This window comes from Rhipicephalus sanguineus, chromosome 10, assembly GCF_013339695.2.
Source record: "Rhipicephalus sanguineus isolate Rsan-2018 chromosome 10, BIME_Rsan_1.4, whole genome shotgun sequence".
Taxonomy (NCBI): Eukaryota; Metazoa; Arthropoda; class Arachnida; order Ixodida; family Ixodidae; genus Rhipicephalus; species Rhipicephalus sanguineus.
The window spans coordinates 127,250,294-127,261,867 of NC_051185.1; the positions used below are offsets into that span (position 1 = coordinate 127,250,294).

Sequence of the window (11,574 nt, forward strand, 5' to 3'; positions counted from 1 at the left end):
GGCAGGAGTAAAAGCTTGGGCAAACAAAACGGCCCTCTTTGGCCAGTGTAGGGAAACTACAAACTGCATGGACTTTGTTAGGATCTGGTTGCATGCTTGCAATGTCACCAAGATGGCTGTACTTGCAGATTTTGGGGTGAACAAAGTAACACTTTGACAAGTGAAGTTGAAGATTAGCATGGCAGAAAACATTAAGCATGGTGGATAGGCAAGTGAGATGGCTTTTAAAATAGAAAAAAACATAGCATTATCTAGGTAGCAAAGGCATGTGGACTGCTTCATGCCTCCAAGAGTCTATCATTCACTCAAATGTAGCAAGAGTGTTACACAGACCAAAAGACGTCCCTTTAGAGTGATAATGTCAAAGGGCAGTCACGAGGACAGTCTTCCCTCGGTCATTCACAGCAATTTACTAGCATCCCAAGCACAAGTCTATCAGCCCAGAGCAAGCAGATGAGCCTGTCATCAGTACACAGCAGAGGATACACATCCTCCATCCTAATGTGTAATAATAATTCCTGGGGCTTCAAGTGCCAAAACCCTCGTGCGATTATGAGGCACACCATAGCGGAGGGCTCCTGAAATTCAGACCACCTGGGGTTCTTTATTGCACTGGCATTGCATAGTACACGGGTTTCCAGCATTTTGCCTCTATTGAAATGCAACTGCCGTGGCCTTATTGGTAAAGTGGCTGAATTGGTGGTGGTCAATACAGAATGCAAAGTCCTTTTTGACAAGTACAACAAGCGAGCTCCAGGTACTACAAGAGGGCTCAATCAATCCCTTGAGAAGCATTTCGTCCACACACAGCAGGGCCATCAGTGAAGGGGCAGATGAATGGGTAATGACAGATGTCTGGCCAAAAATATGATCGCCATAGTCCGAGATACCCTGGCCGGAAACAAGGACACCCTGAGATACCCTGTAAAATGAGGCCAATAGTGTCAGATAATAATTGTTGGGGTTTAACGTCCTAAAGCCACGATTTGATTATGAGAGATGCCATAGTAAAGGGCTCTGGAAATTATGACCACTTGGGGTCCTTTAACATGCACCTAAATCGAAGTACACGAGCCTCAAGCATTTTCGCCTCTATTGAAAATGCTGCCACCACAGCCGGGATCCGATCCTGCGACTTTTGGGTCAACAGTCGAGCATCATAACCACTGTGGCGGGTCAATAGTGTTAGATGCCCAAACGATGTGCTGTAAAGAAGTTGCGTCGGTAAGCTGAAACTGAGTATGGGAAAAGATGTTCAGTCGTCTGCAACTGTCCCCACTGTGTTGAGGAGCATGACATTGCATGTCAGAACGATATCAGGAATTGGGACAGCAAAATAGTTGCCACTGCGCACATATGGATAGGGCGAGAGTTGGACTGCGATTTGCGGCAGAAGTTGAAACTCGATGGGCTGCATACGGTGTGTCGTGCAGTGTCCCGCAAGTAGAAGTCATTTGCAGACATTACCTATGGTTTCCAGTGCTTACTGCCGCTGACTCACTCATACATAGCCAGCCAGTCATCGATGTCAACACCATTTGTGCCGGTGAATGTCCTGGGTTGCAAGAGAACGACCCACATGTCTGACGGGCACTGTGTCACTTGGTCGGTCATCGCAGTAGTACCAACGTTGTGTCCGTTGCAAAGATCCAGTCTCTGAAGTTGTAGTGAGTCAATCCAGCATGTTCCACAAGAGATGTTATGGGGAATGAACTACATACAGAATGTATATTTAATAAGGTGAGGCAAACAGCTCTACAGCAGTCTGCCCCTGTCTCATCGTGTCATACAAGCGCCGACCATAAAATCGCCGCTCATGACATGATGTGGGGTCGACGTCGGGTACTATCGTGAGCACTGTGAAAGGGAACAGGAGAGCGCGTGACATATTGCCTCGAACCCGACGTTGGGCGATTCGCGGCGGCTGAAGGAAACTGTGGAAAGGGCGCCACGATTCGGCTAAACATTGCCACTACCGCCTCGCTAGTGCCGATACGAAACAGCAGCTCATTGCTTGTTACAGGCAGGCAGCTCGCGTTGATAGGGCGGGAAAACGAAGCAGAGCGCGGGCGATCGCTGTTCATCCGCTCGTTTTTTCGTGTTTGTGTGCTTTCGTGTTAGTGTGTGTGCGTCAAAACACAACAGGCGCTACGATTTCAAGCCCTTATCTGTATCACACGTGTCGAAAAAAGCAGACACGTGAAGGGAGTCACAACAGGGCACGGAAAGGGGTTGCCCTTTCCACCTTACTTTTAACAGCGTCATCTGAGCGTCGACCCAGCGCCTGGCTATTCGCCACGCGCTCGCGTGTTCCCTGTCATAATGTTCATGATGGTACATACAAAGGTAATCGCTAGTACAATCAGCTATGCATGCCCTACTGATGCGATTCTCGTAGCTCGCAGAAATGCGTATTTCTAGCGTGCGCAGGCAAGCTGCAACCTTTTCAGCTTGCAAAGAACACGAAGGAAGAAAGTAACAATTCGGGCGCTCAGACTACCATCAACAAAAAGTTACGACAATACCTAAAAGGCAAATAGCGCGCTGAAAGCGGTATGGAAGTTTGAAAAAGCGCGCGACCTCCATGTAACACGGCAGCACGGTACAAGTTTGTTGATAAACTAATGCAACCCCACTAACCCATCATATTGAAGTAAACTTGTCTAAATGGGGCATAGTACGTTTGATATCAAGCAGACGGCTTGATGTGCACCCCACTTGCGTCACAAACCTGAGGACGCGGCACTCCGCACATTTGAAGCCGGCGACAGGACGTCCACACACATGCCTTGCAACGATGGCAAATTGAGCACTGCGTCAGCAAGGGCAGCGACAGCGTCGAGATGAGTTATGATAAGTGAGGAACGCTGATATTCAAGCTATTACCAAATTACCACCACAACGACAACCACTCGTCAAAACCACGATCTACTAAAACGCCAAAACCTTCAAAACATTAAAGCACCGGATGTTATGAGGGCTCAGGGCTCCCCAGCGCATGGATGGATGGATGCCAGGAAAGTGGTTAGATGCAGTCAGTCGACGCTAGCGCCAAGAGCCTCTTCAGTTATGACCCTTGCGGGCGGGGTCGTGCAAAATAGAGCTACACATGGCTGTTTACGTCGTCATGGCAACACAACTTGTGTCACGCTACGCGTCGTTTTATTTTTCTTTGTTTTTTTCTTCGCGTAAGTATCTCTAGATCACTGATCTCCACTAATTAATGGAGGTCAGTGCTCTAGATCTGTCTTTCTCGCCCGCGCGCTCGCGCCAGTACTGGCGCGCAGTGCGCCGTGCACTTGAATGTACGCGGCCAGCATGTACTGTATAAGACGGTAATAATATCTGGGATTTAACGTCCCAAAACCACCATATGATTATGAGAGACGCCGTAGTGGAGGGCTCCGGAAATTTCGACCACCTGGGGTTCTTTAACGTGCACCTAAATCTAAGTACACGGGCCTCAAACATTTTCGCCTCCATCGAAAATGCAGCCGCCGCGGCCGGGATTCGATCCCGCGACCTTCGGGTCAGCAGTCGAGCGCCATAACCACTAGACCACCGTGGCGGGGCTGTAAATGACGGTGGCGCAGAAAGGAACAAGGACGAAACAGGAAGAAGAGACGTATACAAGCGCACAAAGTCCTTGTCCCTTTTTCCGCCACCGTCTTATACTTAACTATGCACCAACTAGCCCCGCAACAAAAATTTTATTGGACAGCATGTACTGCCAGAACAGGCGCGTAGCCAAGGGGGGGGGGGGGGGGTTGGGGGGGTTCAACCCCCCCCCCCCGAAATTTTTCAATTTTGCTTGCGTATATGGGCACGCACACATACAAACGCACGCACGAACATACATAAAGTATGGTGAACCCCCCCCCCCCCGAAAAAAATTTCTGGCTACGCCCCTGTGCCAGAAGATAAAAAATCAAATCCACTCACAGCACAACATCGTTGGGACATCATGCACGAACTAACAGAAGTGAAGGATGACCAGCTCTGAAATTTAAAAAACTGTGAAATAAAAAAAAAATCCCCCCACCTCCCCGAAGGGAATCGTGAGGAAATGCGAATGCATTTCTTGCCCCGAGAGAGGGTACCGTTGCCGTCAGACATTCGCCTTCACCGACTTCTTCCATCGCCTTGAGAGGCGCCCAGCCAGCGAACGGTCGAGAGTGAGGCGCGAGCGGACGGGAGAGTGGGTCGCAGGGAGGAGAGAGAGTGAACGGCGAGAGAAGGAGCGGCGAAGCACTGCACCTACCCTCTCCTACACTCTCTCGCAACACATGCTCTCGTTGCTAGGGGCGAGGATAAGCGCGCGCGCGCGCCCGCAGCTGCTGCTATGGGAGAGGGCGCCGCGGACAACGCCGGACGCCTGACATAGCCCCACTAAGAAATGCATCCGCATTTAAAACAGAACACAATGAAATGCCTAGGCCATTTCTTGTTACACGATTTTTATTTAGTCCCATATTGACCAAAGTACAGGGGAGCTTCTGATGCATGCACTCATGCTCATGTTACAGTGAACTAAAATACCTTCTACCTAAGTATGAAATAATCAAGTAAAAATCTCTACCGCTGTGCCATTACGAAAACAAAAAGAATGAGATATATTCGTTCAGATATTGCACAGTACGTGAAAGGCATAACATATGTTCACGTTACTCAAGCCCGTAGCCAGCGGGGGGGGGGGGGGGGAGGCGGCCCCCTCCCCCGAAATGTTGATGAAACATGGTGTTTTGTCGAAAATAAATCATGAAAATGGGCGTTTTTCTCAAATAGTCAAGGCTTTCAGCAAGTGCCCCCCCCCCCCCCCGAAAAAAAATCACAGCATATCCACGGAGTGAATGATGATGAGTGGGCGAAGCTGCGGAGGTTCATCGGTAAACCGTGATTCTTCCGTGAATTCTGCCCAGTACATCATCACCGACGTGAGATCGGGCGCGTTTATACTAAAGGTTCGATGAGTTATGACGACTTGCAGCTCACTTTAATTTTACATGTACGCTGTGAATTTTCATTGTTTAGAAAACCATTGCTTTAGAAAACATCTGTCGTATTTCGTTGAGCAGCTGGCGTCTTTTCGTTTTGCTTTAGAAACATCTGGCGTTCTTTCGTTTTGCTTTTAGACAACATCTGGCGTCTTTCGTTGGCTCATTTCATCAATCAACGGCGTTTTGAACAAAATTTTTATTGTTTAATCACGCACAGGGGAAATCTCACCAGGCACTACCTTGGAGGTAAACAATGGCTGCTAATGGGAATGAGAGACAGAAGAAGTCGGCTTTTAGCTAACACTTACACTTCTACTTCTACTAACGTTTCCTACTGGAACATGCTACCCAGACAACACGAAAAGTCCTAAGGATGCCCCAAACAAGTACCGAAGTCCCACATCCAATAAAGGAAGTCATATGGGTGTCCCGTAGACTTCAGCGAACGGATGTCCATTAAACATTCCAGAAGAGGACATGAATGGGTGGATGCTTGCATGCCTCACATCAACACATGCGTTTTTAATCTACTTACTCATATTAGCACACATATATGTATGTTGTCTTCATGAATTAATAATGCACTTTTCCAGCGATCATTGTTTATAATCGCACCAATACATATATAGAACTTGCGCAACCGTTCACAAATAATTAACATATGTATTAATTAAACAGGCGAGAACACATAACGGCTCTTGTTTGCTGAAGTTTTGCATACTAATTATTCTTTCGTGCAGGCCTGAATAATTAAAGCACGTCCAACTTGAGCAACGTCATAGTATATTACGTGACGTGCTGTCGTGCTCGTTGCTCGTTTATTCGGAACCACATATATGCATGCGATCAACCTTGCCCACTAAACTTTCAACGTACTTAGCCCGGATGGCACACGAAAAAGTCCAATATAGTTAAACATTAATGGGGATTGAAACCGTCCCATGTAACCGCTCCGTTCGAGAAGCGGCGAGCAGTTTCGGTTTCAGTTCTTTGAATGTATCGTTTTACATGTACACTGCTCTTAAATGGGCCGGCGAAAAATTATAAAAACGACGACTTTGTAATTCGTATTTGAAGTGCGCTGTAGTTTCTTAACTTTTTTTCTTTTATTTTATGATCATTATATGTACGAAAACATTACGACAATGCGGCTGTGGCTGCAGTCTGTTTCTATAGTTCCGCATTTGAAGCGTGTTCTCTGCGTGCACAACAGTTACAATTCGCGCGCACTCTGAAATTTGGGTTCGCGGAGCTGGTTGTAATCGAAGGTAAGTGCTGTTTTCCGACTGTTTTTTGATTTGTCAAGCGTGAAGATATACGTGTGTTGGCCTTGTGTTTTATCTTTAGAGCTTGCATACGCTAGGCGGGAAGCGCGCGCCATGGAAAGCGAATACGAGAGTAAGTTATCGTTGCATTTATCATTCTTCCACGTTTGTTGTGTTCATCTGCCTTTTGTAATGTGCAGTGCGATGCTATACTTTAGACGTCACCCGCTTAAACAGCACGACAAAAGTGAGTTTACCGGTTACCACGTGGTTCACCAAGTGGTTTACCACTCTTCTAGTCGCCTAAAGATGGCTTCCATGTCGAGATCGACTGCTGATCAGTCACGCCGTGCAGGCCGATGTGCGCGCAATCTTGGTAGCTTTCACGTGTCGCTTTTACCTCCAATCAGCCAGAAGTTCCCGAACCACCTCTGAACCGTTCGCTCGGCCAAGTTGCGAGTGCCGGCATTTATGGCCACGTGCAGCCAGAAGTGTCCGAACCACCTTTGAACCGTTCCCTCGGCCAAGTTGCCAGTGCCGGCATTTATGGCGGCATGCTGGAATCTTGCGACTAGGAGTACCATACTGGTGACAACATGCACAGCGTTCCCGTGGAACCCGATAACGTGCCCGACGGGTGCCACAGATGCCTTAGCCTACACAGCAGGACACTGCAACAGATTCTAACTCAAGTATATTGAAAGAACTGGATATCGCATCGTTGAGAGAAGACTTGTGACAAGCTTAGAGTCAAGTGTGCCTCACGATGCCGTCATAAATCTGTTAAAGGTTCTTCGCTCGTATTCTTGCATGTGTGAGCTACCAAGTAGCGCCAGGGTGCTTTTGTCCACACCAAGAGTGCCAAATGTCACACTACTGCTGGATTCTGGACATTATTTTCATTTTGGTTTGCGTGAAGGGCTTCAATCTGCTCTCAGACATGTTTACCATGTGCCCAATGCCTGTGGTCTGTTTTATGTTCAGGCTCATCGCACATACCAGTACCCTCAACTCTTACTGCGGCTGCAGGGCCACACACGGAACCACGCATGTTTGGTATGTCATTCTGGTTTCACATAGCAATTTTTATATTGCTGCGGTTAGGTGTTTGCTTTTGCATTGTGCGGCAAGGTGGAGTGCGAACTATCGTTTCTATGTTTTAGGTGCTTTGCACATGTTGGAAGCTGCCAACTCTTTTACGGAACTGCAATCCCATGGTATGTCATTTATGCGGTATACATCATTATGTTGCTGTTATGCAATGTCTCCAGTTTTTACCTTGTTTTGTTGTACAGTCATTGTGCTATGGCCAAATGCCTGTGGTCTGTTTTATGTTCAGGCTCATCGCACATACCAGTATCCTCAACTCTTGCTGTGGCTGCATGGCCACACATGGAACCGAGCATGCTTGGTATGTCATTCTGATGTCTTATTGCATGTTGCTGTAGTTTATTTACATTTACTCGTTAAATTGAGAATCCTTTGCCCACTTCAGGTGTTTTGAGTACCTATTTCATCTCCGTCTGCCTCTCTGTGTAACTCTAGATGTTAACTTGTGGTGTCAGTTATGTTCAGATTCATCTTACAGTCCTGGACCCGCATATCTGACCGGGGCTACAAGGCCACAAACAGACGCACAAGTGCTCGGTATGTCATTCACCTTCTTTAATGGTTACAGTCCATAATGTTCTGTGTCCTTGGGTTCTAAGGGAAAAATTCCCGTCTTGTTTATGTGTTTTCTTGCTTCATGTTTACTTGAGGCAAATGTTTCCTTTGTACTGTAGATGTACTATTCACATATGTGATAATGCATGCCCAGAAGAGTGAAATTAATTCCACGAGTATTGTTCTTTTGTGTAACGTGTTGGAAACGGAAGGTGATATTCTTAGCACTAAATCAGCTTAGTTTTTTAGTTGGTGTTGCTGGCTTCATGATGGAAAAAATTATGGCAGAACCCATCTTACAATGACTGTCACCAGTAATACGATTTGTGTTCAAGCAGTGTAACAGCCTGCTGTATTGCTCCACCTCCATCTCTTGAGCTCATGTATGTGGGCAGTGTCCTATTTCCTTCATATATGCTATGTATCAGCATAAATAGAAACACAAACTGCATAGCTTCTGAACAGTGTGCCCCACCTTGCTCTGGTTTCATGATAATAGTATTAGTCTGAGCATTCATTACCCTCCCCTATGCCGCAGCCACATAGCACAAATGAAAAAAAAATTGTATGTTGCTGCTGGCATAACATACTTTCCCATTGTCGTTGTGACACAGTGACACACTACCATGAGTCATGTTGAAGAGACAGGGCGTGCAAACATGAAGACAAGAAAGAACTCAAGACACCACAAACGCCTTGACATCTTGGATTCTTTCTTGTGTCCATGTTCGTCATTCTTCAGCTTTCGTCAGCTTTCTGTCATTCTAACCATAAGTTAGTGGCGCAGTTTATCCCTTCGTTCTTCTTTAGGAGCATGCCTCATCATTTGAGCAACGATGGTTGCTAATGTGCAAGCGGTGACTTATAAAAACATTTGTGCTCGTGGTGCTGCTGCAACATCAATCAAATCGTAGATCCTCACTTACACTGTTATCACCAAGCCAGTGTCGCAAAAACTGCAAAGAAGGCTGTACGTAGATTTCAATTATGTTAAAGAACTCCAGGTGGTCAAAATTTTTGGCTCGATAATCATGTCGTGCTTTGGAACGTAAAACCCCAACAATTCTTAATGCAAAGGAGACTCATGCTTTGCTGTTAGCGCTCCTACAAGTAACTCTCAGCAATGTTCATGACCGTTTTTTTTATGTGTTGCCATATAATTCACTGAAAAGTTTTAAAGCTATATTTTGAATATAGGTTAACCTATAGCTACCTGGAACAGCAAAGCACTTTGAACATTACACACCTTTAGTTACCTTAAGCCCAGCTATGTTCAAATTATTGCGGTAGTTTTTCATCTTAAGACATATTGCTGAACTGAAAACTCTCATAACACTGATGTCATCACTTCTTTTTCAGCTTTCATGGAAAGGATTCAACATGTGTTAAATAGCATGAAGCACACCCAGCAAGCCTATTTGCAATATTTCAGCGAGCTGCTAAGTAATGCCGACAGTGCAGCTCCGCACCCTCATGGCCTCCCAGACCTGCCTTTCTCGAATGTGGCGGATGTTCTTGCGTATGAAGAGAAGCTCGAGACAGACAGCAAAGCTCATGATCAAATGGTAATTTCTCTGCTTCATGGCCTAAGCTCAGTATAATGTTGCCTGTCTTGTAACTACAGCATGCTGGAGTGACTAGGCATTTATAAATTCATGTGAATATTACTTATGACAGTCGGATTAATGACGTACTGTTGAATTTTTACATAGCTAGCTGCGTATGACAGTTCTAAACAATTTAAAGCTAGAAGCCAGCTTGTATTTCTTTATTACTACAAGATCATTTAGGTTGCAAAACATTCAAAGTAAACTGGATCCCAATGTGTCTTTCTAGCTGTATATCTTCTTGTTTCCTTTTAACAGAAAAAGCACATGGCTGTACAAGGGGGAGATTCGACGAAACAGAAAAGAACATGTGTACTGCAGTCCCTCCTCAGCTGGAATGCTGCAGTGGGCTTCAGTTGGTTTGGCACAAAGTGAAAGAAAATTCTGTGAACTGCACCTCTGCAAGCTGATGTGCGGTGAGTCAGGTGTAGCAAGCTTGATATCACTTGGTTTTTTGTGAAATCTTCTGGTCAAGCAGTATACTCAATATAGCTAGGTTGTCTATTTATACTTTGCTGCAATTAGTCCTGGTATTTACTGTCAGTTTTTAAGTGTGTAGTACTTTTGGGGCCCGGGCTGCCGTATGCTGTCATCGCTTGGCATAATGCAGGCAAAACCACGTATAGCATAGCCATCTGTAGAGTAATGAGCGCGTGATCGCACCAAAGGGGTCTTCCTCTTGTTCTTCGAGCGCCTTGATGATGATATTAAGTTTGGAGCACATTAGGGGCCCGGGCTGTCGTATGCTGTCGTTGCTTGGCCTTACGCAGGCAGAGCCATGTAAAAAATAGAAAAAAAGAGGAAGCAAGCGAGAAATAGACAGAGAGAAAGAACAGGAAGAGGTAGAAAGAAAATTAGAAAGAGAAAAATAGATAGAGAGGAAGGAATAAATAAAAATAAAAAGAGAAGAAAAGACAGCAAGAGGGAAAAGGAGGAAAAAAAAGAGAGGCGGAAAGAAAGAAAAAACCGAAGAGAAACAAAGAAGGCTGCCCAGCTCCGCACTTCCTACAGGCTTGACACCACACATGCGAAGCTGCCTTAATTTCTAGAAGAGTGCCATACCGGCCCAAGTTTTGTGTGGTGTGCAAAACTTATAGGAACGATAATATTGCTTTTGTGCATGCAGGCGTGTTGACTAATGACATCCGAAACCCGAATGCGACCCTGAAGGATGTGGAGAAGGCTGCGATGACCTGGTTCCGTCATGCTGCTGAGCGGCTGGCCGCGCAACAAAAATAGTTTATTTTTTTTTTTTTCAACTAATAAGATAATCCTGAAGGTCAGTTATTGTTGCAAATTCTCTGCATTGCGTGTATTAAAATATGTGTTGCTTTTTTTTCACCACTGTTTCATTCCTTCTTTGTTGTTTCTTGTTTATGTATGCCATATTCAGTGCCATCATTTTTCTGGTGAATTGTTTCCTGTGCTGGAACTGAACTTTTTGTTTCCTAAAACTTCATTTTCTTACTTGCACACTGCCTGTAGATTGAAGAGCAAAGAGTAATTAACTGCACCAATAGTGTAATGCTAAAATCAGGTCCACTACATAGTACATTGTTCAAAAAGTGCCCTGCAGTAATCACAAAAGCATCCGAGCAAGCAAGTACAACCCTGAATTCCACACTAGTAGATGAGAATTAAACAAGTTGTGTGTGCTAGTAAAGAAATTGTGTTTCAGGAAATCAAAATTTCAGTTAGGCTAAGGGAACGACAGAGCAAGAAAGTGATTACTTTAAGCTTTTTATTAACAGTTCCAGTGAGGAGAATGTTTCCTAATGATATATATGTGTGCCCTTTATGCATGGCAAATGTGCAGTAAAATAAAGAATTCAAACTTCTATTTGCATGAACTATATATTGTCTAAGTAAGTTATAGTGTGACATTAAACTAGTGTCATACATTTACAACAGATCCAGAAATACTACGAGTATTTTAAAAATTCATTTTTCTGTCTGAACACGCCTAACTTTAGCCATTTTCAGAAAAGTATGATATGTGTTGCACTTGTCCTACTGCTTTTTCTGTACTCATCTCTGTTA

The 11,574-nt window shown here is 45.1% G+C and overlaps 2 protein-coding genes across 5 annotated transcripts in view; one reads left to right on the plus strand and one right to left on the minus strand.

Annotated features, from left to right (window-relative positions):
- The window catches only part of LOC119372437 (zinc finger protein 337), a 75,622-nt gene extending 72,695 nt beyond the window's left edge, over window positions 1-2,927 (minus strand). The window contains exon 1 of the mRNA XM_049420243.1: window positions 2,732-2,927. The gene's annotated coding sequence lies outside the window, so the exon portion shown is untranslated. The remainder of the gene's footprint in view (window positions 1-2,731) is intronic.
- A 3,011-nt stretch (window positions 2,928-5,938) lies between these two features.
- On the plus strand, window positions 5,939-11,368 carry LOC119372438 (uncharacterized). Of its 4 annotated transcripts, XM_037642920.2 has the most exons (9): window positions 5,950-6,265; window positions 6,345-6,395; window positions 7,247-7,318; window positions 7,426-7,479; window positions 7,602-7,673; window positions 7,838-7,909; window positions 9,287-9,492; window positions 9,793-9,950; window positions 10,661-11,368. In XM_037642920.2, the coding sequence occupies exons 2-8, from the start codon at window positions 6,377-6,379 to the stop codon at window positions 9,907-9,909; spliced, it is 612 nt and encodes a 203-aa protein (XP_037498848.1). In that variant the 5' UTR covers window positions 5,950-6,265; window positions 6,345-6,376; the 3' UTR covers window positions 9,910-9,950; window positions 10,661-11,368. The 4 variants fall into 4 exon arrangements, with proteins under 4 accessions (XP_049276203.1, XP_049276201.1, XP_037498848.1 ...); XM_049420246.1 differs by lacking the exon at window positions 9,793-9,950 and having other exon boundaries at window positions 5,939-6,265; XM_049420244.1 differs by lacking the exon at window positions 7,426-7,479 and having other exon boundaries at window positions 5,948-6,265.
- The last annotated feature ends 206 nt before the right edge of the window (window positions 11,369-11,574 follow it).

Coding starts and splice junctions, on each gene's coding strand:
- LOC119372438 (XM_037642920.2), top strand. Junction 7,480..7,601: donor TACGGAACTGCAATCCCATG/GTATGTCATTTA, acceptor TTTTATGTTCAG/GCTCATCGCACATACCAGTA. Junction 9,493..9,792: donor GCAAAGCTCATGATCAAATG/GTAATTTCTCTG, acceptor TCCTTTTAACAG/AAAAAGCACATGGCTGTACA.